This window comes from Zootermopsis nevadensis, unplaced genomic scaffold, assembly GCF_977971745.1.
Source record: "Zootermopsis nevadensis isolate Lab colony 2312 unplaced genomic scaffold, Znev_1.0 Znev_ptg000022l, whole genome shotgun sequence".
NCBI lineage: Eukaryota > Metazoa > Arthropoda > Insecta > Blattodea > Termopsidae > Zootermopsis > Zootermopsis nevadensis.
The window spans coordinates 6,726,247-6,752,577 of NW_028259154.1; the positions used below are offsets into that span (position 1 = coordinate 6,726,247).

The 26,331-nt window shown below is 37.4% G+C and overlaps 1 protein-coding gene across 20 annotated transcripts in view; it reads right to left on the bottom strand.

Moving 5' to 3' along the window:
* LOC110833721 (NADPH:adrenodoxin oxidoreductase, mitochondrial-like) overlaps nucleotides 1–26,331 on the bottom strand; it is a 63,994-nt gene that overhangs the window by 25,230 nt on the left and 12,433 nt on the right. For 2 of the 20 annotated variants that reach the window (XR_015536525.1, XM_087353710.1), the window contains exons 1-4: nucleotides 25,863–26,226; nucleotides 25,127–25,473; nucleotides 18,849–19,043; nucleotides 10,025–10,200 (exon numbers count right to left, since the gene is read on the bottom strand). Coding sequence is in view for 9 of the 20 variants with exons in the window: in XM_087353710.1 (XP_087209836.1) it covers nucleotides 10,025–10,054 (30 nt within the window). In the remaining 11 variants the exon portion in view is untranslated. Of the gene's footprint in view, nucleotides 1–87; nucleotides 800–10,024; nucleotides 10,201–12,637; nucleotides 13,338–14,641; nucleotides 17,450–18,848; nucleotides 19,061–21,975; nucleotides 22,081–25,126; nucleotides 25,474–25,585; nucleotides 25,784–25,862; nucleotides 26,227–26,331 lie in introns of those variants that run through there. The other 18 variants (XR_015536528.1, XR_015536530.1, XR_015536526.1 and 15 more) reach the window with 17 other exon arrangements.

Genomic DNA, 26,331 nt, shown 5'->3' on the forward strand with positions numbered 1-26,331 from the left:
GCGTTCAAACCACAAACCGACAAGTGGCTTTTTGTCATTACGTGCAATTCGAGCAAAATTCTTTACTTCTCGGAATGACATGTTTACCTTATAATTGTAAAACACCAACAATATTAATGCATAAACGTACTCAATTTTCCTTGTCCAAGTCACATACATTGGAATATGGTACAAGTGCAATAACACCGCAGCTCGGTGATGCAGTTAACAATGGCAGAGCCACTCAGCATTGAGGAACATTAACGCGCATATTACAGTTCTTAGAATGAAGATGCACCAGAAATGAATTCCAACCTACTCGACATTAATCATCATTGCAGTCAATTTCTAGCGGTGTTCTTTCATTAACCGGACACAACATACGCAAACAACTGCACACAACTTCAAATTACAAATATAAACCATGCCACGGATAAACACTGAACTGCTACCTTACAACACTCGCACACGCCAAATACTGAACGTTGGTGGCTGCATTTTTAACTGTACTGACCAACGATAACAAGTTTGAAATGTAACTGCGCGCAAGTGACGCTTTGCTACTAGCCATCCTAAAAGCATCCGTTTCACAACCATTAACGAACAACAGACCCAAGGCTTGCGTGTTCTAATGGGTATAGCTTTAAGATTACCTCACAGTGGTACAGTGGTTGAATCAAGAATATTATCACAACACCTACAAAATACAGTACAGATACAATCACGACATGCTACCGTTAAATGCTTGATGTTTTCAGTCTGTGTGTAGCAGTGTAACTGGGTGGCGTGATATACCTCCCACCAATAGCAGCCCTTTAGTCCACCTGGTTAGAAACTTCCCCCCCTCCTTTAATCGCACTAGATCCGATTCACACCGCGGGGATTTTCTCCGGCCGGTGGAAAGAACCAGTTTTATATAATCAATGCCATTGTCGTAACAATAAGCAGTGACAAACCCGTTAGGGGAAACAGTAGATTTTTTATAAAATCCGAAGTTCACTGCCGTAGTCACAAAAGCTTACTATTCGTGCCCGTTCTGAGTAAGTTAAATTCCATGCCACTCCTTCATTTCAAATTTCAGTTCCATTTTAATATTACTCTCCCGTCAACGTTTTAGTATACCAAATGGTCTCTTTCATGGGAGTAATCTCATCTTCCCCATTCGTACTAGGTGCCCCGCCGATCTCATCCTTATTTATTTTGATTACCCTAATAATATTTGAAAACGTCGGAACCATGGAATCCCTGACTGCAGTTTCCTGTAGGCTCTTTGGTCCAGATACTTTCCCAGTTTCAGAACCTGGCTCGCAGACAGACTGACTGACTGACTGTCCTGCCTCAGTTTTTGTGATTTTCCAAAGGCTCCAGACATAACCCGGGATATTTTTTAAAATTATTCGACGACCATTTCCTAGACATCTAAACATTCTGCTGGATGTAATCTGAGCTACTGAAAGATTTGATAAATAAAGAATAAAATAAACACCCATCTCCCTGTTACGCTCTTAAAATTCCTCTATCTCAATTCTTCCCACAACTGGTAATATCGCACATTTATTTTTGTAAATCTTCCTGTGTTTATATGGCAGATGGGAAAATGCAATTGTGATCTGGTTGTTAACAAGTGTTACTCTAAATTAATCTTCTTTCAATTCCTTCGTTAATATAATGGCAAGGAAACAGTGAACGGAATCTAAATGACGTTTTTGCAGTCTTAAGAAAACCCATATACGTATAAATCCTACAATTTAAATACGATTTTTCATTGCATTCACAATAAACCCTTTTGTCACTGAAACGCTTAATGCAAAATGTTTTTGAAATTATATTAATTTCAGTTTTAACAACTGGTTTGCGGCTCACGCTGGGTTTTTACATTTTAAAATTGGCCTTAGTGCATAAAGGTTTCTCATCACCGGTTCTTGCCTACAGTATCTTCATTGTTTTACTATTTGCACTAAAGCAGGAGACTGCCACTTTATTTTAATTACAACTTTGGGCGTGCTCATTACAGGGTACAACCCCGCATATAAAATCTAAGTCAACTCCCTTTCATTTAGGAAACACTCAAAATTCAAAGTATATGTTACCGACAATGTACAACCACCGACTTCACCTACTCGCACGAAATAATGTATTCTTCCGCTGATCACGTGAGCGGTGTGTGCAAAACATTCATTGTCGCCGGGTTCAATGCAGGCAAAGTACGAAGCGTATTGCACAACCACCGACTTCACCTACTCGCACGAAGTAATGGACTCTTCCACTTGGCCACGTGTACGGTGTGCACGTGGAGTAGGGCTGATAAGACCAACAAGACACAAAAATTGTCCTTGCTCTTCGATTCGACGAAAGTGGCCGTCAACTACCGACAGATAGGGATTAGCTCTATTGATTGGGTCCAACAGAGTAGATTTTACCTGAAGGAGATACGACTCCCATCTCCGAAACGTCGTGGTTTTATAGATTTTATTTAGTCTTGGATAATGTCCAGAAAAGTTTGTTTCATATTATACAGATTCACATTATAGTAAAATTAATTAATAATTAATTGGAACAGACAGAAGGAAGCGGTCGTGGCCTAATTTACTATGCCATTCCAGCGTTTACGTGGCGCAACTAAAGAAAACCTGTCAAGATACACTGTCTTCCGGCCGAGATATGAGCACAAGAACTCCTGAACACGTGCCTACCACTCGGCTACAATATTGGGTTCCCTAACATAAATCCAGTAGAATTTATTTTAGGTGGTTTGTCAAGAACTACAACGAGTCTAGAAGAGCTGAAAGTTAGAACCAAAGATGCGGTAGAACGTTTTGCTCTGGAAACAACGGATCGAGCCTGGCAAGAACTGGATTCTCGTCTCGTAATGTGTAAAGCTGCAAAAGGCGCACATAGTGAACTTATGTCACGTGATCAAAACTTTTACAGCCAGCCACACAATTTTCAAGCAAACACGTGAACGTCGAACAACGTAAGGTAAGGTAATGTAACGCAATAGGGCAAATCAGGCCTGAGGCACGATGACTCGAAATGCTGCTGCTGGCTGCAGAGCAAGTTAGGACCATAGACACTGGAAGGCGCGACAAGTACATACAAATTTTTCGTATGGAAGTAATTAAACGTAATTATGTAAGCCAGGAGTATTAAGTGATCATCTATGTTTCTAAATCAAACTCAAAATAACAACTTATATGGGCCCCTGAAGCAATAATAAAACTCGAGTTTCTCGTAACTTTGAAGATGTCGATGTTGTCTTCTGGGCAGGAAAGCAGTGTGGATTGTAGATAGATATGAATGTTTCGGAATAACAAACTGCTTTGGTCTTTCAGACAGACAGCGAAGATAAAGGGAGCATTTTTTGCAACTTTTAATTGCGAATGCGCCTAAAACTGTTTTTGCGTAAAACTAAATGGTACGGTTCACAAAACTCTGTATAAATGGAAAACCTGGGTTTGCTCTAATGTAAACTACAAAGTTAACGATCCACAGAATATAGGAAAGGAAGCAAAATTCGTTTGCAGCACGATTTGGGTTGGAGTCAAATAATCACGTTCGGTACTGGAACAAAGTGGACGCATCAGATCCGAAACACATTTCGTAAAGAGACGACAGCGCGATCGTAAAAAGGGAAGAGCGGTCGGGGGGGGGGGGGGGGGGGGGGGTCAACAACGAATGTGCAAGGTACAATAAAAGTTTGTTCGTTTGGTGACAAAGAGAAAAACCCTGGTCCACCAGGTTAGGGGTTGGGCGTAAGGTTAACAACCTCACCCTGTAAAACACAGATTGTTATGAAACAAAGACAAGAGCCTTGGATGGATGGATGGATGGATCTACTGGAAAATCGAGATATGGGCAAGGAATAGAACATAGGACAAGGAAAAATTATTTAACCCTAGCAACTTAGAACGTGAGAACCATGCTAAGACCAGGCAAGATGAATGAAATAGAAAACGAAATTGTTAAATATAAACTGGATGTAGTAGCACTCCAAGAAATACGATGGCAAGGACGAGGTCAGATAGATAAACAAGAATACGCCCTATTCTATAGTCCAGTGGTATTCAACCTAGGGTACGCGAAGACATCTTAGGGGGTACGTGAAATTTAAAAATATATATATATTATTTTATGATAAACACTGAATAATCAGTAATGAAAATTATTTAATTTATTTTAGGTGTAGATTATATACTATGTATAACTTGAATTAGACACCGACTTTGGGGGTACAAAGTTCAAGAGAAATTATATCTGGGGGTATGTAAACAAGAAAGGTTGAATACCACTGCTATAGTGGACCTAAAAGGAGAACTGGCCTATATGGAACTGGGTTCATAGTAAAAAGGATAACGCGGAAGAGCATACTGGAATTCGAGGCAGTCAACGAGAGGATCTGCAAGCTACGGGTAAGAGGGAAGTTCAGAAGCATCTCAATAATATCAGCATATGCACCTACTGAAGATAAGGCAGAAGAAGGGAAAGAAGAATTCTATGACCTCCTAGAACAGACTTCTTGGAAGATACAGAAATACGACATTAGAAGGGAAAGAAGAAGAAGAAAGTATTGAAGAGGAATGGAAATGAATAGAAGAAGTAGTGAAAAAAACAACAGAACAGAAGATAGGAGAGAAAAGACTATTAAGAAATGAATGGTTTGATCAAGAGTGTAGCGACGAAAAAAATAAGGCACGGGAGAAGATGATACAGAGAGAAACAAGAGGGAACTGCGAAATATATAAACAACTAAGATTGAGAGCTAACAGAATATGCAAAAGAAAGAAAAAGGAAAGACTAAAAGAAAATAGAAGAAATAGAGATATTAAATTAAAAAGTTCTATTCAGCTATGGATAGGATAAGGAAGGAATTTCAGCCCAGAGAAAGAAGATGCAGAGACAAGCATGGGAAAGTGCTGGGAGAAGAAAAAGTTATATTGAACAGATGGGCAGAACATTTTAGTGACCTCCTCAACAAAAGCACTGTTCCTGGGAATGGACAGCTGGACTTCTCCAACCCATCAAATGGACAGACAGCAGAAAATTTGATGAACCCTACAAGACAGGAAGTAGTAGAGGTAATTATAAAGATGAAAAATAATAAGGCGCCAGGGGAAGATGGGATAGTGGCAGAGATGATCAAATATGGAGGAGAGGGATTGGAGAATGCTATACATAAACTGATTCATAGAACATGGGATGAAGAAATCATGCCAGAAAGCTCAAAAATGGGTATGATATGTCCCATTTTCAAGAAAGGTGACAAATTGGCATGTGAAAATTATAGAGGTGGATTTCGACCCCAGAGAAGCACAACGGACCAAATCTTTATAATTAGGCAAATTATGGAAAAGTTCTATGAACATGAACGCGACCTAAACATGCTATTTATAAACACCAAACAGGCATTTGACAGTCTACGCAGAGATGAATTATACAAGGCTCTAAAGGAAATGAACCTTCCTGAAAAATTAATTAGACTGGTACGAATAACTATGGAAAACACCAAAGCACGAGTCAAAATAGGAAATAAGCTGAGCAATGCATTTACATTCAATGGAGGTGTAAAACAGGGTGATGGAGTATCAACAGTACTCTTCAATCTTGCTCTGCATCAAGCTGTTAATAAAATAAATCAAAAAGGAACAATCTAATTTAAATCTAGTCAAATATGCGCATACACAGACGACATGGTCATTGTTACCAGGAATATATCAACTCTTAAACAAATGTACTTAGAATTGGAGAAGGAAGCTGAAAGGTTTGGTTTAGTGGTGAATGAAGGGATAACGAAATATATGGTCATGTCAGCATCAAGTATCAAGAGGATACCACAAAATATCAACATAGGTAATAGGACATTTGAAGGGGTGAGTCAGTTCAGGTATCTGGGAGCCCTGGCCAACAGCCAAAATGAAATAAGTGACTGTATTAAAGATAGGATACAGAATGGAAATAGACCATATTATGCTAACCTAAAACTTCTTAAAAACAAGCTGTTAACAAGTAACAATAAAGGTAAAATATATAGAACACTAGTGCGACCAGTCGTCACATATGGATCGGAAACGTGGAAATTAGAAACCGGAGATGAGAATGCACCCAGATGTTTTGAGAGAAAAATCTTAGAGAATATTTGGACTGGTCCAAGATACAAATGGTTGGAGAACAAGATATAACCAGGAGCTTGACAGATTGATAGTGGGTCAGGACATAGTGAGATTCGTCAAGGCACAGAGATTAAGGTGGCTGGGCCACGTAGAACGAATGCCAGAAACACAGATGCCAAAAAGAATGCTGAAAGGAAGACTTGATAATAGAAGAAGGGGATATCCTAGGATGAGGTGGATAGAAGATGTGACTGTACCTGACAACAATGGGAATTAGAGGAAGGAGGATAAAGGCAGCGGATAGAAGTCTGGAGGACAGCTGTCACTGAGGCCAAAAATCATCAAGGGTTGTAGAGCCGGTGAAGAAAAACAGTAACTTGTACTATTATGGAATTTGAGAGCTGATCAAGTCTTGCCATTGTTCAGACAACTAAATTCTAAACAATAAAATTAACCGCAATAGCAAAAAAGAATCTCCACAAATACAGCTCCTCTTTTCTAGGTCGTGAAATACAGAACTCGAAAACACCTAAAATTTGAAACAATAAGGAGCTTCGCTTTCTCCGTTCCTTCTACACAAAGCTTCCGTGTTCTACGCCTTTAACTGAGCCCCAAGTTCATCGATCGATGTGATCAGCTTCAGAAGAAAACTTATGGTGTATAGTCTTAGGTAACAAGCTGTAGCTTCACTGGAAGAAATATCATATCAGCTGAGTATGTTCAAGCTGACGACAGCATCCTTGTGATCTTGTGTTGCTCAATCCAAGCCATGCTACCAACATTAGTAGGACTAACTGTTTCCAGAAAATACCCCATTACAATTGGTTTGCAGCGGTGAGATTTTTATTTTTTTAAACGGTTCATTACTTTGTTATAAACACTTTCATTTGGAAACTACTTGTTTTAGTAAAGCTTAGCAACTAGTGTTAAGAATTATTAAAATGGCAGAGTCACATTTACGGCAACAGATAGAAAGCCTACAGGCAGAACTGAACAACTTCAGTACGCAGATGATTACAGGGTGTCCAACAGCGGCTAAAGATCTTTCGTTGGTCTCTTTTATTCCAAAATGGGAAGGTTCAGAAAAGTCAGTCACAGTAAATGAGTTTTTTGAAATCGCACGTGTTGGAAATTGGAGCGAATCAGACAAGATTCAAATCACAATACTAGAATTGACCGACACGGCCAAAGCATTTTATAGCGGAAGTTTGGAACTTCACGCACCGGATATTACGTGGAAAAATTTTAAAGCTCATTTTCGGTATCGTTTTAGGGATGCCCGAAACGACCAATTTCACTTTGTCCAACTGCAAACCGTGAGACAAAGAAAGGATGAAACACCACAGGAATTCGCGGACCGTTGTCGTTCAATGGCACAAAAGACAGTGAAGTTGAGGACCCCATATTACAACAGTGTCATTATGAGCAGGCACAGAGGATGCTACTAGCAGCTTTTATATCAGGCTTAATTTGGAATACAGGTCAGCAAGTAAGGTTCAGAATGCCCCAAACCCTAGAAGATGCATTGCAAATAGCAGTGACAGTTCATGAGGCAGAGGCGCAAGAGAGGAGAAACGAAACATTTTATTAGGGTTCAGGAATTAAGTGTGAAAAATGTAACAAGCACGGACACACATGGCAACGTTGCCGCGTCATTTCAGGCCAATTGAAACAAGATCCACAACAAGCAAGCAATTCAGCAACAGGCCAGGCCAGCATCCGACATATCCCACTAGGACTAGAAATGCAGAGTCTAAGGCACAACTTTGGTGCTATGAATGCAACAAACTAGGGCATTATGCCAGAGATTGTTATCAGCGAATTTCCAAAAGTCAAGTTCAAAAAAGATATCTGAAAGATACTGAGATCCAATCAGCAGGAAACACAAACTCCAAAATTTCCTATAGTAGTGGCCCCAGTAAATAAAGTTTTTCACGGAAACGAGTAAAAGATGGAAGGGTGGACAGCTACTTTCAGCTTGCAAACCCCTAAAACGCTATCGAAATCTATCACGTGGTACCGCTAGCAATGGACCATGGAACTCTTACTGTTCCAGTCAGAATACAGGGTGAACTTCGAATTCTTATAATAGATTCCGGTTCTTGCTGCAGTATTATACACCCGGATATATCCGACTATCCCTTGAGATATACCACACGTGATACGTGGGAGCAAACCCTATCGTTTCTTTTGGACATTTCCTATTGTCACACATTTTTCATTAGTAAACTGCCAACCAGTTAGTAGAAATTCTGGGAATAGATTTTCTGAAACCGAGGCAAGCTACTTTAGATTTGAATAATTACATTTCAAAATTAAATAGAAATTGCTACATGAAATCGGTTAGAATGATACAACAGGATCCTTCTGGCGACGAAAATGTACAGGGTGTGTTATGGACTGATCATCCACAACACTCTCTCTGAGCTTCCTTGTAAGAAAAGTCTTGGGTATAAGCATTAGGACAATACAACGTGTATCAGCAACCTTTAACACAGTTAACAATAAAAATGGCATAAACTTGACTCTAAAAAGCAGTGTTTAAGAGATTCATTCAAAGTAAAATATCTTCATACTTATAGTTACAAACACCATCAAAACCCCGCATAACATAAAGCAGCACCAAACTATTCAGAACTAACCTACGAGATGGCTCAGAGACCCCGAAGGTCCATCACCAAATTAACAGAATCAACAAAATCCAGGATCCTTCAACTCCAATCTATCATCGATCCCACCCCGAGATTATCCCTCCATCTACATCGAGGTCTCCCTGGCGGTCTCTTCCCCTCGGGCTTCCCGACCTATACCTGGTGCACACACCTCTTGTCCCATCCATGCGCGCCACATGCCCCGCCTATCTCATTCCTCTTGTCTTAATCACCCTGACAATACTGGGAGAAAAGTTCAAATTTTTAAGCTCATCATTATGCAGCTTTCTCCACACCCCATCCTCTTCTGTCCTAGGCCCAAATAACCTCCTCAGCACCCTATTCTCAAACAACTGCAATCTATGTTCCTCCCTGAGAGTGAGAGATCATGATTGGAACCCACGCAAAACAGGCAAAATTACTGTTTTGAACATTTTAATATTTTGAACTGAAAAGTAGCTAGCATTTCCGGAATTCAGTCTTCTCCTAATATCCTTGGGAATATCATTATGATTATTTACTCTTGTTCCTAAATATATGAACTCTGTCACACTTACAAACGACTAATTAGCCACCCTAATATGATTTTGATCACCGGTCTCCTGACCAGATACTAACATGTACTTAGTATGTAACTACACTGAAATAAACTGAACTTAAGGGAACAAACAGAACTAAACCGAATTAAAGAGACAGAATCCAAATCTGCCTATCCTAACATAACCTAATTTTCGCCATACACTATAAAGCTAGAAACCTGAAGCCAAGCGACGCGACGCATCTCCGACACAATATTTTATATAAGGCGAACGCCATCACTGGACCCATTGTGGTTGGATATGTATGTTCCCTCCTGCCTCGAGAGTAGATAAGCCAATTCACGCCAAACTTCGCGTGCTTTTGCCTTAGGCATTATAGTTTATAACTCACTTCTACTAATTTACGTCCTGCAGTAGGAATTAATTTATATTTCAAGGGGCTTGCATACTTACTCTGTAGCTCAATAGTCCTTGACATCCTCAGATATGAAGGTCTCTTGCGTAACAGCCTTAAAATGTAACTGATCAGCTTCAGCAGAACAACAACATGGAAGTTAAAATCGCTTGTTGGCATATTATCCAAAATAGGCAATGATTCAAAGTATGTGAACGATACTGGGACCAGAGACTACGGAAAACTGATCTGAATAAATAATAATGGGAGTAAAATAACAAACACGTTTCACAATGGTAAAATCGAAGCTATTTCAAACTGGAATTAAACTCATTTTTATATTGCAGACTATACCTCATATGGTAGGTCCCTGTCACCCAGCATGGCCCATCCTCAGGTTGCGGATGGATGAACAGCCTCCACTTCTGGAGGTCAGCTGCGAATATATTGATTTGGCAGTCGCAGATAGCCGACAAGGGGTGGTACTCCAGGTTGGGAGCTGGGGGTGAGGCCAACAACGTTTCACCATCCTGTCACATAAAAATTCTGCTTGGAGATTTCAGTGCAAAAATTGAGAGACAGGATATTTTCAAACAAACAATAGGCAACGAGAGTCTCCATGCACTTAGTAATGATAATGGCGTTAGAGCAGCAAACTTTGCTAAATCAAAACATCTAATTGTAAACAGTCAAAAATGTTTACAACATGATATTCATAAATATACTTGGACATCCCTATATGGTAGCACACACAATCAGATAGAAAGTGATTTAGCAGATAATAGAAGGCAGACAAATATAATTTATATGAGGTCATTCAGAGCAGCAGATTGTGACACTGACCATTATCCGGTAGTGGCAAAAGTGTGGTAGAGGCTTTCAGGAGATAAGACAAATTACGCGAAATTTCAACAGAGAAACATTTCATTTAAAAAAAATAAATTAGGGAGAGGTAAAGAAGCAATGTGAAGTTGAAATTTCGAATAGGTTTCAAATATTAGAGACAGATAAAATGAAGAATGTGGATATCAACAGGGAATCGGAAAATGTCAGAGACTGTATCAAAATTTCATCCAAGGAGAAACTAGGATACTACAAGAGAAAGTAAAATAAACCATGGCTTGATGAACAACGTTCAATATTAATAGATCATAGGATGCAAACAAAATTTTAATGGTTGCAGGACCCAAACTAATAAGGCCAATCTTTGTAATGTAAGAGGTGAAGCTAGAACAACTTTTAGCAATAAAAAAGGGAATATCTGAAAGGCAAAGTTATTGAGCTTGAGACAAATAGAAAGGACAAAAATATCAGAGATCTGTACAGAGGCATAAATGATTTTAAGAAAGGATACCAACCTCAGACTAATTTGGTAAAGGATAATGGCAATTTACTTGCAAATCCAATCAAAATTTTGAATAGATGGAAATAAAAAATTAACCAGCTCTTAAATGTTCATAAGATTGATGATGTTAGACAGATTAAAATACATACAGCTGAACTCTTAGTGCCAGAACCTAGCTTTGTTGAAGTTGAACTAGCCATTGGGAAGTTGAAAAGTTATAAATCTCCTGGTATTGATTAAATTCCAGCAGAATTAATTAAAGCAGGTGGCAGAAAGTTGCATAAGCTTATTCAGGTAATTGAGGATAAGGAAGAGATGCCACAAGAAAAACAATAAAGAGGAACAGAGAAGTTTTACTAAAGGCTAGTAGACAGGTGGGACTAGAAGTAAATTCAGAAAAAAACTAATTACATGTTAGTATCTCATCACCAGACAGGAGAACAGAATGGTCTTAGAGTGGCTAATAAATCCTTTGAAAGTGTTACAAAGTTAAAATATTTGGAAACAATCACAAATCAAAATGATACTCACGAGGAAGTTAGTGGGAGACTATATTTTGGAAATGCTTGATACTTTTCAGTTCAAAATAATTTGTCTTCATGTCTGATTTCTAGGAACCTGAAGATTAAAGTATACAAAATAATAATTTTGCCTTGTTTTGTATGGGTGCAAAACATGGTCTCTCACTCTGAGGAAGAAACATAGATTGCAGGTGTATCAGAAAGGGAGTTAAGGAGGATATTCGAGCCTAGGAGAGAAGATGATGGGGTATGGAGAAAACTGCCCAGGATAGGGTTCAGTGGTGGGTTATGGTTAATTCACTGATGAACCTTTGAGAACTCTGAGCTATCTACTTAGTTATGGATTCTTCTGGGAATTGCAAGGTGGAAGCAACACCATTCAATACGCAAAAACAAACTTATGCAAAGACATTAGATTGCTGATGTTTTTCATGTGCTCTTCAAAAGTGAATTGTGTCTTGTCATAAGGAGAAAAGCTTCCAGCATAATGTAAGTACAACTTAATCTCTAACTTCTCCTTGAGGATCTCAAATATAAGCTTACTAAGATGTTAAATATCAGCTTACTAAGATGTTACATTAAAGTCACGATTGAGTCCTAGTATTGACAAAAACCTGTGTTGCATTAGTCAATTATAGAATGAAGCTATACCTCAATTTCCCCACGTCTTCATATCATGGTGCTTAGTTCAGCATCACAGATAAATTTGCAGTCTTTATAAGTTTAAAAAAAACTGATGCTTGTCTCAACTTAAAATTATTATACAGAATGATTTACATTACCTGCAGTAACATAATCATAATTTTCTATAACATTTATCATTTGAAAGAGAATTGTTGTATAACCTACAAGTCTCTCCTCACATTTCAATAATTTATATGAATCTTATATTAAACATTTCTTAAGTGTGTTGCTTGAATTCACATCTCAAGACCAAATACAGATTATGATGGAACAGAGATAATTCTGTGCACATAATCCTCCTGTAACTTTCAAACACGAAACGGGATTGTGTAGGCCTACATATATCAGCATCCTTCACCTCAACATAAGCCTATCACAAAATAAACAGAAAAATTGTGAATCTCGATTCAAACTCACCTTAATCTTTCCTTCCATAAAAAGTAAGTACACACCAATGTAACTAAATTCCATCATGTCGACACCAGTGCAGAACTGTATTATTCGTCTCCATGTCTTCACTGTATCTTCTATTCAAGAATATTGTGTGCATCTTTATATTTTAATCCGTGACTCAATGTTTAACAGCAGAAATAACCCTTCATAATAACACGTTTCATATTGTTTAACATAATGCACACTGCAACACTCTGGAATCTTCTACTCCACAAGACATGGAGAATTAATTTTATGCAGCACGTGATTGCACACACACAATTCATATTTACCCAATTCTCAACCGACATTGTTAAGCGTTCATAAAATAGAAGCCAAGACAATAATTACACATAGCCACAGTAATCTGTATAACAGCTGCCACAATCTCTTACCCTGAAAATCATCGACACCAAACAAAATCCATATTTTATTACGACATAACTATTCTCCAACGCCACGCTACCAAAGTCACAGTATTTACGGAAGTAACTTTGCAGCTACTAGGAACAAAGAGCATCGTGCCAACCAAAGAGAGCCAAATGTACATATTTAAAATATCTGCCTTAAATTAATTTACTTTCTGTACTCAATAGATTACTTCTTATTTTTATTGTAAACGAATCGTGAAATAATTCTTAAAAACGATCTTCAATCTACTAATTTCATGCATTGTAAGCCTTCACAAACGAGTGACGCTCAGCTAACAAAAGAGGTGCAACAAACTGGAAGTTGGTGAACCTGGCTGTATATCACAAACTGAAGATGTTGATATGACGTACGTCAGGGGTGCCAACCCGCGGCCCGCATGTGGCCCGCGTTGAACATTTTTCCGGCCCGCGAGATTCATCACACTTTTACAAAATATATTTATTTTATAATGGCCAAAGTAGTGAAAACCAATGTATTAAAAAAATACATTATTTGTGCATCCATATATTCAAAAATTATCTGTCGAAATTATGAGAAAAAATTAACTTTGATTTTAAAATAATATTCTTGCAAATATATGACAGATATTGCCTGTTTTATTCATGAGTTTACAGTTATGAGTTCGCAAAATAATTAAACTATATTCTGCGAACTCATGATGCGCGTGCATCTTGGAACATCTAATATAACAGGTTCTATGTTTCACTCTTAAGTGCCCTCAGTGACGCAGTGACCATACCTAGATACGCACAGTTGATTGTTGATAGCAGAGCTGAGCAGACTCTCAGTTTCAAGTGAAAATTTGCTTTTTGGTTTCGTTTTGTGTGCTGTGACTGCAGGATAATTATTTTAATATGCCTGTACTTCAACAACATATTTAAAACAACAACAGCCAGGTAATAACTCCTATTAAATTAAAAATGACTTTTAATTTAACAATTAAAAATAGATATATTTAATATCTCTCTTATTTTCAGTATGACTGCAAAGAAAAGAAGAATAGTGGATGAAAATAGACAGTATAGCGATGAATGGGAAGAAAAGTACTTCTTCATAGTTCAAAATACAAAATTATTATGTTTAATTTGCTGAGAGGTCGTTGCTGTATTTAAGGAATATAATGTTAAGAGGCATTACGAAACAAAACATAAGGATTATTTGAAGTTCGATAAAGAAGTGAAACAATCGAAGCTCAAGGAGTTTAAGTCGCAATTAAAGGCTCAACAAAAAATGTTTGGTGCAGCATTACAGCAACCTTCCAGTACTGTTAAGGCAAGCTATTCTGTTTCATTTGTGATTGCAAAAAAAATGAAAACATTTTCGGATGGTGAATTTGTGAAAGAATGTTTGGAAGCTGTTGTGAAGGATATTTTGCCTGATAAAAGTAAACTGTTTTTGAACCTAAGCCTATCTCAGCAAACAGTGTGTCGTCGAATTAATGACATTTCAAATGAAATTATCTTAAAACTGCGCGACAGAATCGTTTTTTTCGAAAATCAAATTGACCCAAATTGAGATCGATTTGCAAAAGCTAAGTGAAAGAGTGGAGAAACAAATATCGCACTAGTAAAATAAATATTTTTTAATGATTTCATTATTTTTATTTCATTCATATTTATAATTTTTTATATTTAATTTTTAGTGCTATATATTTCTTTACAATGTACGCTTAGTATCATTATTATTATATTATCTATGTTTACATGTAAGAATAATAGTAAACACAATAATAATAACTCATTATGTTTCAATTTTTCACTCCAAAAAAATGTCTATAGTGTATCTAAATCTAACATGGGGATATGTAATTTTATATGTGGCCCGCGGAGTTACGATGCATTTCCAAAGTGGCCCGAAAGATCATTTGGGTTGGCCACCCCTGACGTACGTGCTCGTGTATCTTTTCAGACAGTCCTACCCCATAAACTCATTTTTCCATCTAAAGATACAAAGATTAAAATATGAAACAATACAATCTTAACTGCTGCTTGGTATGGGAGTGAAATGTAGTCTGTCAGATTCAGGGTTTTTTAATGGAAATCTCCACAGTTCGTTCCCTTCCAGTATTATCAGGATGATGTAATCCAGGTTAAGGTTGGTGGGTCACATAGAATGCATGGGGGACATGATAAGTGCTCACAAAAAATTGGTTATAAAGCTTTTGAGGCCTATTCGATCTTGGCACAGTGGTAGTATAGGCCAATATTAAAACATATTTTAGGGAATTAAAACCTGCATTGGACTGATCTGGTGCAGGGTAGGGACTGGCTGTGAGCTAAAGCAAACTTGACAATCATTTCCATAAATAGAAGATAATACCTTGACTAGCCGAGCCTATTATCAGCTTCTCAATGATTGTGCCCTATGGAGTATTTTAGTTGTTCAATATACAGAAGTACTTTTCTTTACTATTCCTTGGTTGTTGATGCCAATTTCAACCTCATATAAATGATATGCAACCTTGTATACAGTCTTCCTACCTTTAATATTACAGGAATAGGTTAGTTAATGTCAATGATGTATGTGCTAAATCAGGGTTGAATGTGGTTTTGATGAGGAGTAAGATATCTTCATGACTTGTCCCTTTTCTATTATAAACAGAATGCCTCTTAAAACTGGATACACTTGCCTGTTAACTATCAGAACTATAATTCATACAACACACTCAGTCATAATTTGTCAAATACAAATAAATGTTCACAATGCTTAATGTACTGCAACCTCAAACACCTCAAATTAACCCAAATTTTAAACTGCTCACCTCAGTTTATTTATGAACTATTCATATAATTTAATTTCTTAAAGTTGGTTCCAAAATTCTTTTATAGTCATAAATTTGACTGATTTATGAAGAGACACCTGTTCTGTTTAATAACTGGTATCCAAACATGTGTATGTTTAAAAATCTTGGACGACCACAGCTTCTAAAACACCCTTCTCAGTTTCTGATTTGATTTAAAATTCCTCACAACTCACTGGAAGATTTCAGTCAGTCCCTTCTACTTATGAGGCTTCACCCCTCAGAGGACATTTCTGATAGGCTGGCTTCTCACAATGTACACTTTTGACTGTTGAAATCAAGGAAAGCCCTGCACTTTTGCCTTAATCCATTTTCCTTTAAGTATAGTTTAGCCAGTCTGTCACAGTTGAATCAAATGGCAGGTCCAACTTGCATGCAATGAGTTCGCAACTGTGTCCTTAACTGCTAGCTCTGTGCAATGTTTACACTTTATAATCCTATATAAAAATATCCAATAATATCGCAGAAAAATGAGTAACAAACAGAAAGAAACATGATCCTGGAAGAACTCATACTCTTCCATTCAATACATTTATCAATGCATAAATTATAATGTAATAAGTAAGCAATGAAGGAAAGGGTGTTATGTTCATGGGTTGTCACCATAAGACATATGTTACAGTGATGACCAAAGAATCACCACATGATGACACTGTCTTCCTGAATCACCAGAATTACTGAAGATGCCTGTAACTGAAACTTGTAGAAGATTGATATATGCCAATTGAAAAAAGGGGTTCAAACTCGTTTCTTCAGAATGATAAAAAATCAACAAATATTATACTCCTCCACAGGTACAAAATTTTGTGGAGATGCAACTTGCCACATTGTCACAATTACCACATATCTGACATTCATACAATCCTTACAATAACTAAATTCTGTCCAATCTGTAAAGGTTGCACATCACTTTTATATGCATTCCTTGCACAATGTATAAAATGCTCAGTTTGTGACCATCCACCTGTTCACGTTTGTTCTCCAAAAGCTGACTATACTTTGCAAAATTTCAATGATTTCGTATTTGAGATTTTTTTAAAAAACCTGAGCGATTTTAATTTTGGTCAGAATTAGTACCCCAATGTGCATGAAGCTAATGTCAAACTAAATATTTTTTTGGGTGAATCACCATACAATTTTCTGTACATAACCAGCATTATCATATTCATTATTTTCTCAAAAACAGTTGGTTATAAAAGTAACTGTTGTGAACTTAAAATACAGTCTATTTGGCTGTCTAAATTAATTTCAAGTGCATAGCTTAGGAGACCTTAAGGTACATCAGAGAATTAACTACTTTCTCCTACAAATTTTATATTAATTACTTTTGAATATGTTGAATCCCAACATAAATTATGTTTATAAAATGGTTACAACCAAATTGTCTGTTTACTGTTGACCCATTACAGTCTTATTTTCATCAAGTAGGGAAGTGTCAACTGGGGTGATGCAAAGTGGGGAATTAGTCCCTGACACATCTAATGTAGATATGAAAGCCCAGAAGGATGGCAAATGGTGTTCTCGCGAAGCTGCGATAGGTCCAGCAAACCAGTAGTCGATTGAAACTGGTTTCAACACAAAGCAAAGCTTCGGGAGGAGGTTTTGTATAATGACCCATAAAGCAAGCAGACACATCATAGGAGGAAGAATAAGTTAGGATGGGATATGTGATGGAAAACGATAACTTGTTTGATGAAGAACTGGAAGGTAGGATGTTAAACTGGATATCAGGTAAGCAGTACTAAAAATTTGAGGTTGTTTGAATTCGTTCAAAATCATGTCCAATGGTAGCCTTTGGAATTTGTAATAATGAGTCCTTTCATTTTGGTACCAAAGTGTCAGTTGCTAATATAGACATAGAACTAATTTCATCATAATACAAATGGTACGTTATAAAGCTCAAGGATTACTTTCTGCAGTAGTTCACAGTGAAACCTCGATGCATCGTTTTCGGCGGGGGTGGGAAATAAAAACGATGAATGCGGGAAAACGATAGATGGGGGAAAGCATTAAAAATTTAAAAAAAACAATGTTTCTCTTTCAAAGTTACTTCTTTTTACCAAAAAATTCTTTAATGGACAACTGGTTTGTCGAAACTTTACGTTTTAGACCAAACAGAGCACTTTCCACGTTCAAAATGTTTTCTTCGTCACGTTCACTAATATTAAGCGCATAAAAGAACGACTTCACTTTCGCCAATGCAGCGTGCGCTTCGGCAAAACTCGGCAAAGCTTCGGGCTCGCATTCGTCGTCTTCTTCTTCCTCACCACTCCAACCCCCTTTGCGGAAAATAACAGGAAGAATGGAAATACTATTACTGCCGAACTCAACGAAACGTAGCTGTAGAAGACCCTGAACCGCTGGAAACGAGATGAACCAGAAGAATGAAAAGTGCCGCCCGCCTTTCCTTTGTACTTATAATAAAAGCATTTGTGAAGAAATTCACACTGCACATGCCATCTGGCATCGCTGGAACGAAATATGAGTGCACCCTAATTAAAATCGTAAAATTTCTGACAATGGGCACCGCCATTCACTCCAACTATCACCCCTGTACCGCTGACCCTCATTCCAAAAGAATGTGCTGGTTGGGCGATATAACAGGTTACCGCTACTGCGTATTCCAAAAACATTGTGCATCTTTCGGTAATAATTTATCTCAAAACCCAGCATTTTAAATTCTCAGAAACGATCATTGCGGAAAAATTGTGGGCCGGGACAAAGATTTTTGAACGATCGATGCGATAAAACGATAGTTCGAGGAACGATAGAAGCGGGAAAATGTAACATTATTTTATATGGGATGTATTCGGGACCGAACAAAACGGACGATGCATCCGGGAAAACGATAGTTCCGGGAACGATGGATAGAAGTTTCACTGTAGTTATAAACTACCATGCATGAATGTTACGTTATGTTCCCAGATGGACCAGAGATTGGTGTAATTTGTAATGTGTACTTACCAGTTTGAACTCCAGAAATGTTGGGTACACATCCTCTACTCATGTCAAATGGTACAGCTGAGTCAGCTTGTGTGCTGCGATGCCTGATACTATGTAAGACCATTTCACATTCAACGGTCTCTGTGATGGTTGTTGGAACAGCCCCTCTAACTGCGGACACCACCAGCTTTATGTTCCCCACTGTGTGTGGCGCATCTGCACAAGCAACCCCACTTAACATATTTCAGGATCAGAGTAATAAAAACATCATTCATTAATAACAATTAGAGAATAAATTATTTATTTAGGGTTTATTAAATTATACTTCTAACAAGTCAGATTACACAGCATTGAATATTAGGATGATTAGCAAATAATTAATTGGAAAGGTACTATCTTGGTATTTGTTCACAAGCACTGTGGAAAACCATAAGAAACTTCAACCATGAAAGTCAATCCCTGGGCCAAGATTTGAACCTAGTACAGTAGCCGGGGCGAATCTCTGCATTCCATATCTATTAAAAGTAAAAGGCAAGGGAACCAGATGAGTGGGAAAGGGTGGCAGATAAGAAAGCATATACTGCCCATACTATAAAAATTATTTCCTGGCAACAGTACTTTGTAGCTCACTGACTCACCTCCTGGGTCAGTAAGTGTTTGGATTATGTACTATATGAATTTGTTTTCCTTATACATGCAAGACAGTGATGCAGACAATAAATTCAGTTTGATCCCAGATATAGTAACAACCAAACTGTTGTAAACACCTTACCATTACTCTTTTGGCATTAAAACATGTTTGATGAAGTATGAGACAATGGGAGGAAAATAAAGTGATGAAACTGTTTGGAAGGAATTTTTCATTAATTTGTCATGAAGGAAAGCATGATGATGAAACCAAGACTGGCCAAACACGCTTACGAGGAGGACCATCGGATAAGTTGGAACGGCAGCATTCTTCAAATCAAAAGAAACGGTACTTATAGAAAGTACAAAGAATCAGCTCACATGGCGTGATTGGTGAACCCCATTAGTCAGACCAGTCTGGAAATTTCGCCCATATGGATTCCGTTGATCAACAAGGAAATCAGCAGTAATATGGTTTAATAGATACCGATAACTGTGTGCAACACTTGTCCTAAGTTACCCGGTAGTCTCTTATCTCTCAAGGAGGACACTAGTGACAGGTTCTTTCCTGCTTATAGGTTCATATCCTCCCGTACAGAGGACAACAGTAGTGTATTCTCAGGTGTTTTATGGTGTTTGGGTTTTAATGTCCTTTGATGACTTGGATGCCAACACCTTTTTTGCATTGTTTTGATGTCAATTTTTATGTGGTTTCAGAACTGCTCTTATAATTTTTATTTTATCTTTTAAGTATTATATTTCACTGACAGAACCCATACTTGGGCGGATAAGTTCATATAACTGCACAAATTAAATTGTCCAGTGACAGAGACTAGCTCTTTCTAAGGGACTCAACAGAGTAAGTACCTCTCACCTGAAGATGTGAAACGTCGCGAATTTTAAAAAACAGATGATGGAAAAAGTCCTGATTACAAATAATTTTAAGTGTAAACTACTGCCCTCAGAACCCTTTAGAATTGGATGATGATGAAATGGTGGGTAAATGTAAAGTAATCAGGTTACAAGCCAATGTTGACACTTAGGGGAGAGGAGGTATAGCTCCTACTCATTCTCAACCTTGACACTGGAAGGGGTGAGTGGTCTGCACCATTCCACAGCAGCATTTAATCCACAGAAAAGAACCCCATTACCCATTAAACAGGAACCAGTCTGTACACAGAGGCTAGGAGAAAATCCTCTGCCCCTGTTGGGGATTGAACTTCGATTGTCTGGCCTGTAGCCAGTCACTATTCTGACTGAACGATCTGATTCACAATGAATTGCCAGGTGCTTGTACAGTAAAACAAACATTTCAAGAAATGTTACTGATGACTTCTGCAAGACAGGTAATCTCTCTTAATACAAGACTTTTATGGATTTATTTTAAGAACTCCAATATGAATTTTTGTGACACAAACTATGTCATATAACACAAAACAAATGCTGTACACCAATATCTATTTAGTATGATATGCAAGTGCCTGTACAGCAAGCTTTCCTCCAATGCAGATTCAATTATATGTGTGAAAATAAAGTGAAATAATAATCTGCATAATCCAAAAAAATTTATTATATACAGTCTGCCAGATACCCTGTAGTAGCACAAAAAATTCCACTTCTGTTTAGAAAGTTAAATTGATAATTCCTGCTCATGCTGTATCTGACATGACAGAGTTCAATGCCTAAATTTGTGTTAATATTCTGTTTTAATAACTGCCATTAAAGTATTTCATTTACAAAGTCCAAATTTCCATTGAAATTTTAATTTAATACTTAAATTTCTGGTGAGATTTTTTATTATATTACAAAGTTTATTCATAAACAAATGTCAAAGCAGTATATATATTAATTTATAATTTAGTTACTTGACTTTGCACACCTGAGTCCCTATATCCCCACTAATTACTGGAGGCCCCTGTACATTATTGCAGCATTTAAATGTTTGCATTCCCAAAATCCCATGTACACACTTGTTAAGTGCAGGCCAAAAGAATTTTTTTTATTGACTTGTAATCCGTCGCAGTAAAATCAAATTAACTTTCGCACTAAAACTTGAAACACTGCAGCTTCTACTGGTCTACTTCATTCCTTCATATGTTCAGACCAGACCCACACAGTAACATGTATCAGTCATTCCATTCTGTTATTCCAAAGATATTTGAGACTACTTTATTGCATCTTAAAATGGTGATTTCAATGAATGAACTACCAATAAATCTCATTCTAATGGTTTTATAACAAGTAATAAAAAGGCCTAAATTTTAATTGTGACACCTTACTTTAAGGTAGAGTATTAATTATTCTGTTGACTCATTAATACAAACAACAGCAGAACAATATTAAATCGTGCAAATTAAACTATATTAACTGCAAGAATTAACTATTCATTTAAATTAAATTTTATACAAAAACACACGCCAGTAACTAATTTAAAATGTGTAGTTATCACCTTTTCAACTTCGCCTAGATTAATGTGCGTGCTTCTTAAACTGAGAGGAGTCAAAGCATCTCCTGGCGTTACCTTATAAAGGCAGATGATCACCAACATTGCATATTTTTGCACAGCCCTCTGAAGGCTAACCACTGGATTTATGCATTTTTAGTGGCATTCCATTTCTTCCAGGATCTACAAATAATTAAGTCACAACAACATGAAACTAAAGGAGTAGCCTCCCTTCTCATCTTATCTCTCCAGACAGAACTCATTCATGCATTTACAACTGATGGCATGAGAAATCTGTAAAATACTTTCTTCCACCATTTAGCAAATTTTCTGTCATGTGATCACCTACATCCAAACCTCCCATATAATCACTATTAAACAAAACTGCCTTTGGACAAGGTATTTTGCTGCCATCCCTCAACTTGCACTTTGCTATTTCTAAATCACTTGTGTGGCTGTTACTTATAACAATTACTTCCTTAGTACCTTACCATTTCATGGCCACTGTACCTGATTCATTTACCAAGAACATAAAGTGTTCTCTTTTATAGATTTCTGGAAACTCTGCAACATGTTTCCTTGTTCTCATGCAGATTCTAACAGCTGGATAAGGAAATGTGTCAAGCACGCTGGTCGATTTAAAATCTGCCAAAATAATTTCTTCTTTCCAGTAGACTCCTTCATGATGTCCAACCTTTCAATAGTGCACTGTGATATGAGCATAAACTACTGGGAAACACTCTGAGGAATGTCTCTAATTCTGATAAGCACTGATTTAAATGTTTGCATGAATAATGGATTAGATTTTCTGGCTTGAAAATTGTCATCTGTGTGAACAGAGTGTATGCTTGCTTACAGTAGCAAGAGGAGTATCATAATTCCTACCAAACTGTTATCAGCAGTGGAAGATACAGTAAAACCCCTCTGGTTCGACACCCCTATATCCTGGACACCCCTCTATATTGGACACTTTTAATTGGAACCAGCATATATCCTATAATTTTACGTGTCCACAACATCCTATATCTTGGACACCCCTTTATCCTGGAACTTGTCACCCCTTTTGTTGTAAGTTGGACAGGTGCATGCATGCACTTAGTTTCAATGCTTTTATGGGAACTGTTTACAGTTAATATTTTGTTGTTTTGAATTTCTGACTGATGAATGCCTTCTACCTGAGGGTGTGAGACATTGAACACATCATTGGAATGCAGTGAAAGTGAATAGTTATTCTTTTGTTAAACCCCTCACTTGAGTTTTAACTTTGTCAGTACTGTGCTTTCAACTGAGTTAAACAGTGTTAACAGAAATTGGAATGGTATGCTTTCGCTCATAATCAACCAGGAATGGTTGAAACCTTATTCGGATTGCGGCAAAAATTAGAAAGAGGATGGCAAATTCCAAGATAAAAGCAAAAGAGCAGTGTTTTGTGATGGACCTTTTTACAAGGAATAAGTGACATCATATGTTGAGCTACTGCCATAAGTACAATTAAACAAAATACATTCTGAATATTTAAAATTTCACTGAGGCTGGGGTATAATGTGCAACCATGAGAATGGGTTTCAAAAGATTATTATTATTGTCATTAATTCTTAATTCAAGCAAGCCTACAGTAGTTAGATTATGTAAGTAAATAGATTGCATTGTCGGTAAACTTAAAGTATTGGTGCCCTTCCCGTTGAGTTTATCCATGCAAGTTTAGTTTACTGAAAACAAAATTTGTAAAAATTTAATTTACCCTTTTGATTTTTCTTATAAATAATTTCCCTTTTGGAAAGGGCTCCATAATACTCTACAATTACCACATTGTCAGTACACCACAATTTGAAAGGCTGATTTTCCCCTTTCCCTCTATCCTGGACACCTCTGTAAGTAGGACACATTATCGTGGAACCGCAAGTGTCCAAGTTAGAGAGGTTTTACTGTACTTGTAATTCTTTTAAACCAACAACACCACCCGAATCAGAAAAGTCAGAAACACGCCTGTGCTCATAGTCTGGGTCACTGTCACTGATTTTACTGCCTTTCATTCTCACGTGGGTAGAGAATAACACTGTGTGTAACTGCAAACCGTTTTGAACACAATGAATATGAACTATCAAACCATCTAACCGCTGCTTAGAACAGAAGTGCATGATACTGGATTGCTACTCAGCATACAAACTCATTTCACAGTTTGTTAGCAAAATTGTCCTATATTTATTCCATAAAACAAAGGGGTGCAACATCTTATTCAGTATTTGTTTTCAGGTAACATAAGCTCCGTGGTAAAAATGTTGGAACTTACATAACCCTCTACGCTAATTCTTGGTTTTTCTTGCTTGTCACTTGCACACTCAGCTCATTGTCCATTCACTAGAGCAACATGTTTCAGTCTGTGGCCACCATTACATTCAAATTCCTGCTTTTATGTCATTGCTACCAAAAGTCATTTTTGAGTACTTAGACTCCTGCTTCGTATGTGGGAAGCCCTGGGTTGAAATCGCAGCCTGGAGATTGCTTATCCTGACTGTAGTGTTTGCAGTTTTTCTCAGTCCTTCAAGGTAAATGCTGAGATACTACCTTAAATTATGCATGACCGCTTCCTTCATTTCTCTCTCTTTGTCATCAGTCTTCCGAGTGCTTTGATGAGGTCCTCCATTTTCATCTATCTTGTGCCAGCCTCTTCATTTCCACATATTTTTTTACAGCCCACATCCTCAAAAATCTGCGTCACATATTCCAATCTTTGTCTCCCCTTCAACTGTTCCTTCCATTACCACATTAACCAATCCTAGGTGTCTCAAAATGTGTCCCACCATCCTACCTCTTCTTCTAGTAAGATTTCCCCATAGACTTCTTCCTTCGCCTATCCTATTTAAAACCTGCTCATTTCGTACTTTAACAGTCCACTTAATTTTCAATACCCTTCTATAGCACCACATTTCAAAAGCTTCTATCCTTCTTCTTTCTGGCTTTCCCACTGACCATGTTTTGCTTTCTTATAGCACTATGCTCCAAACATATAACTTCAAAAAATCTATCTTAATTCCAGGTCAATGTTTCCTTCATTTACAATTCATTATTCATTGTCATCCTCTCATTCAACATTACATGGTATGAGCTACAGAACCTGCGTCACTGAATAAACTATAAATAAATATGTCATTGCACTGGTGATCATATTGTCTCCTTCTGATGTCAAAAACTAATGATAGAATAATAAGTTTAAAACGTTTCCACTTACTTAGTACAGTGATGATGAATACTGATCATGCAGGGAGCAAGGACCTCTGAAACATTGGTAATCTTCTACCAGACTATACGCCTCTACAGCCCAGAAGACAGCAATCTTCAAGTCCATTGTGTTTTTGATCTGTAAACAAAAATGTTTAAATTAGTAAATGTGATATGTGCATATGATGTGGAGTAGTCGAGTATTACCTTACCTGAGTTGTGGTAAGTCATTGTACAATGATGCATTTATCTTATTAGGAGTGAAGGCGGTTTACTATGTTGTGTGTGCAGCATTTTTCCACACTGTTCAGAAATTTTGCTAATAAAATAGACAGATGCGTCATACCTCACATCATTCTGGAACAAAGGACCACAACACAAACAACTCAGATAATGCAACACTCTTACTAATACACACCATATACACATATAAATGTAAAAATTTTCTGTTTACAGATGAAAAACACACCAGCAACGACCAATCTCTGCAAAACCATTTTCAATGAAACCTTTAGCATAAACTTTTTAACCAGTTCGAAAAGTTTTAACATATACAGTTGTCTTCATTTCTTAACATCGAAAGGAGAAAATACAATACAGTAAAGACAAAAGCAACTGAACCTGATGTCGATCACGTGTATAGAAAGTGAACAGTGTAAAGTTATCGAATAACAAAAACCAATACTCCACAAAACACACAGATTACTACACTACCACTGCTGTAATTTACATAAAAATTTGCTTACTGTGATTAAGACAGTAGAATATAAAATTATCCTTACAATAGACTCTTGAGTGTAATGACTTTAGCCTTCCCACCATTACAATTCTTCTTGAGAAACTGCTGCTTCCCGCCTCTTCCCACTAAGCAAACGCCGCCATTCCATCTGATGGCGTTACCAACGTAAGACTATTACAGTTCTGGGGGTGTAGCGTTAGGACTGCAAGGCGTTACAACCCAGAAGACCGTGCGAAGCGCAAATTCTACTAATAAAACTAATATATGTCACACCTAGTTTTAGGGCTGAGTTGGACCACATTTCTCACATCGGACATTACTGAATAACTCTTGCGACAAATGTGCCAGGTTAGTATCGAAGGTGGTAAGAGTGTGTACTGTGTATCTGACAAGGGCGTAGTCCGGTTGGTCATGTCGAAACCTCACCTGAAATTTTGCTCATCTACAGAGCCCATCTAGTAATGATTGTGCACAAA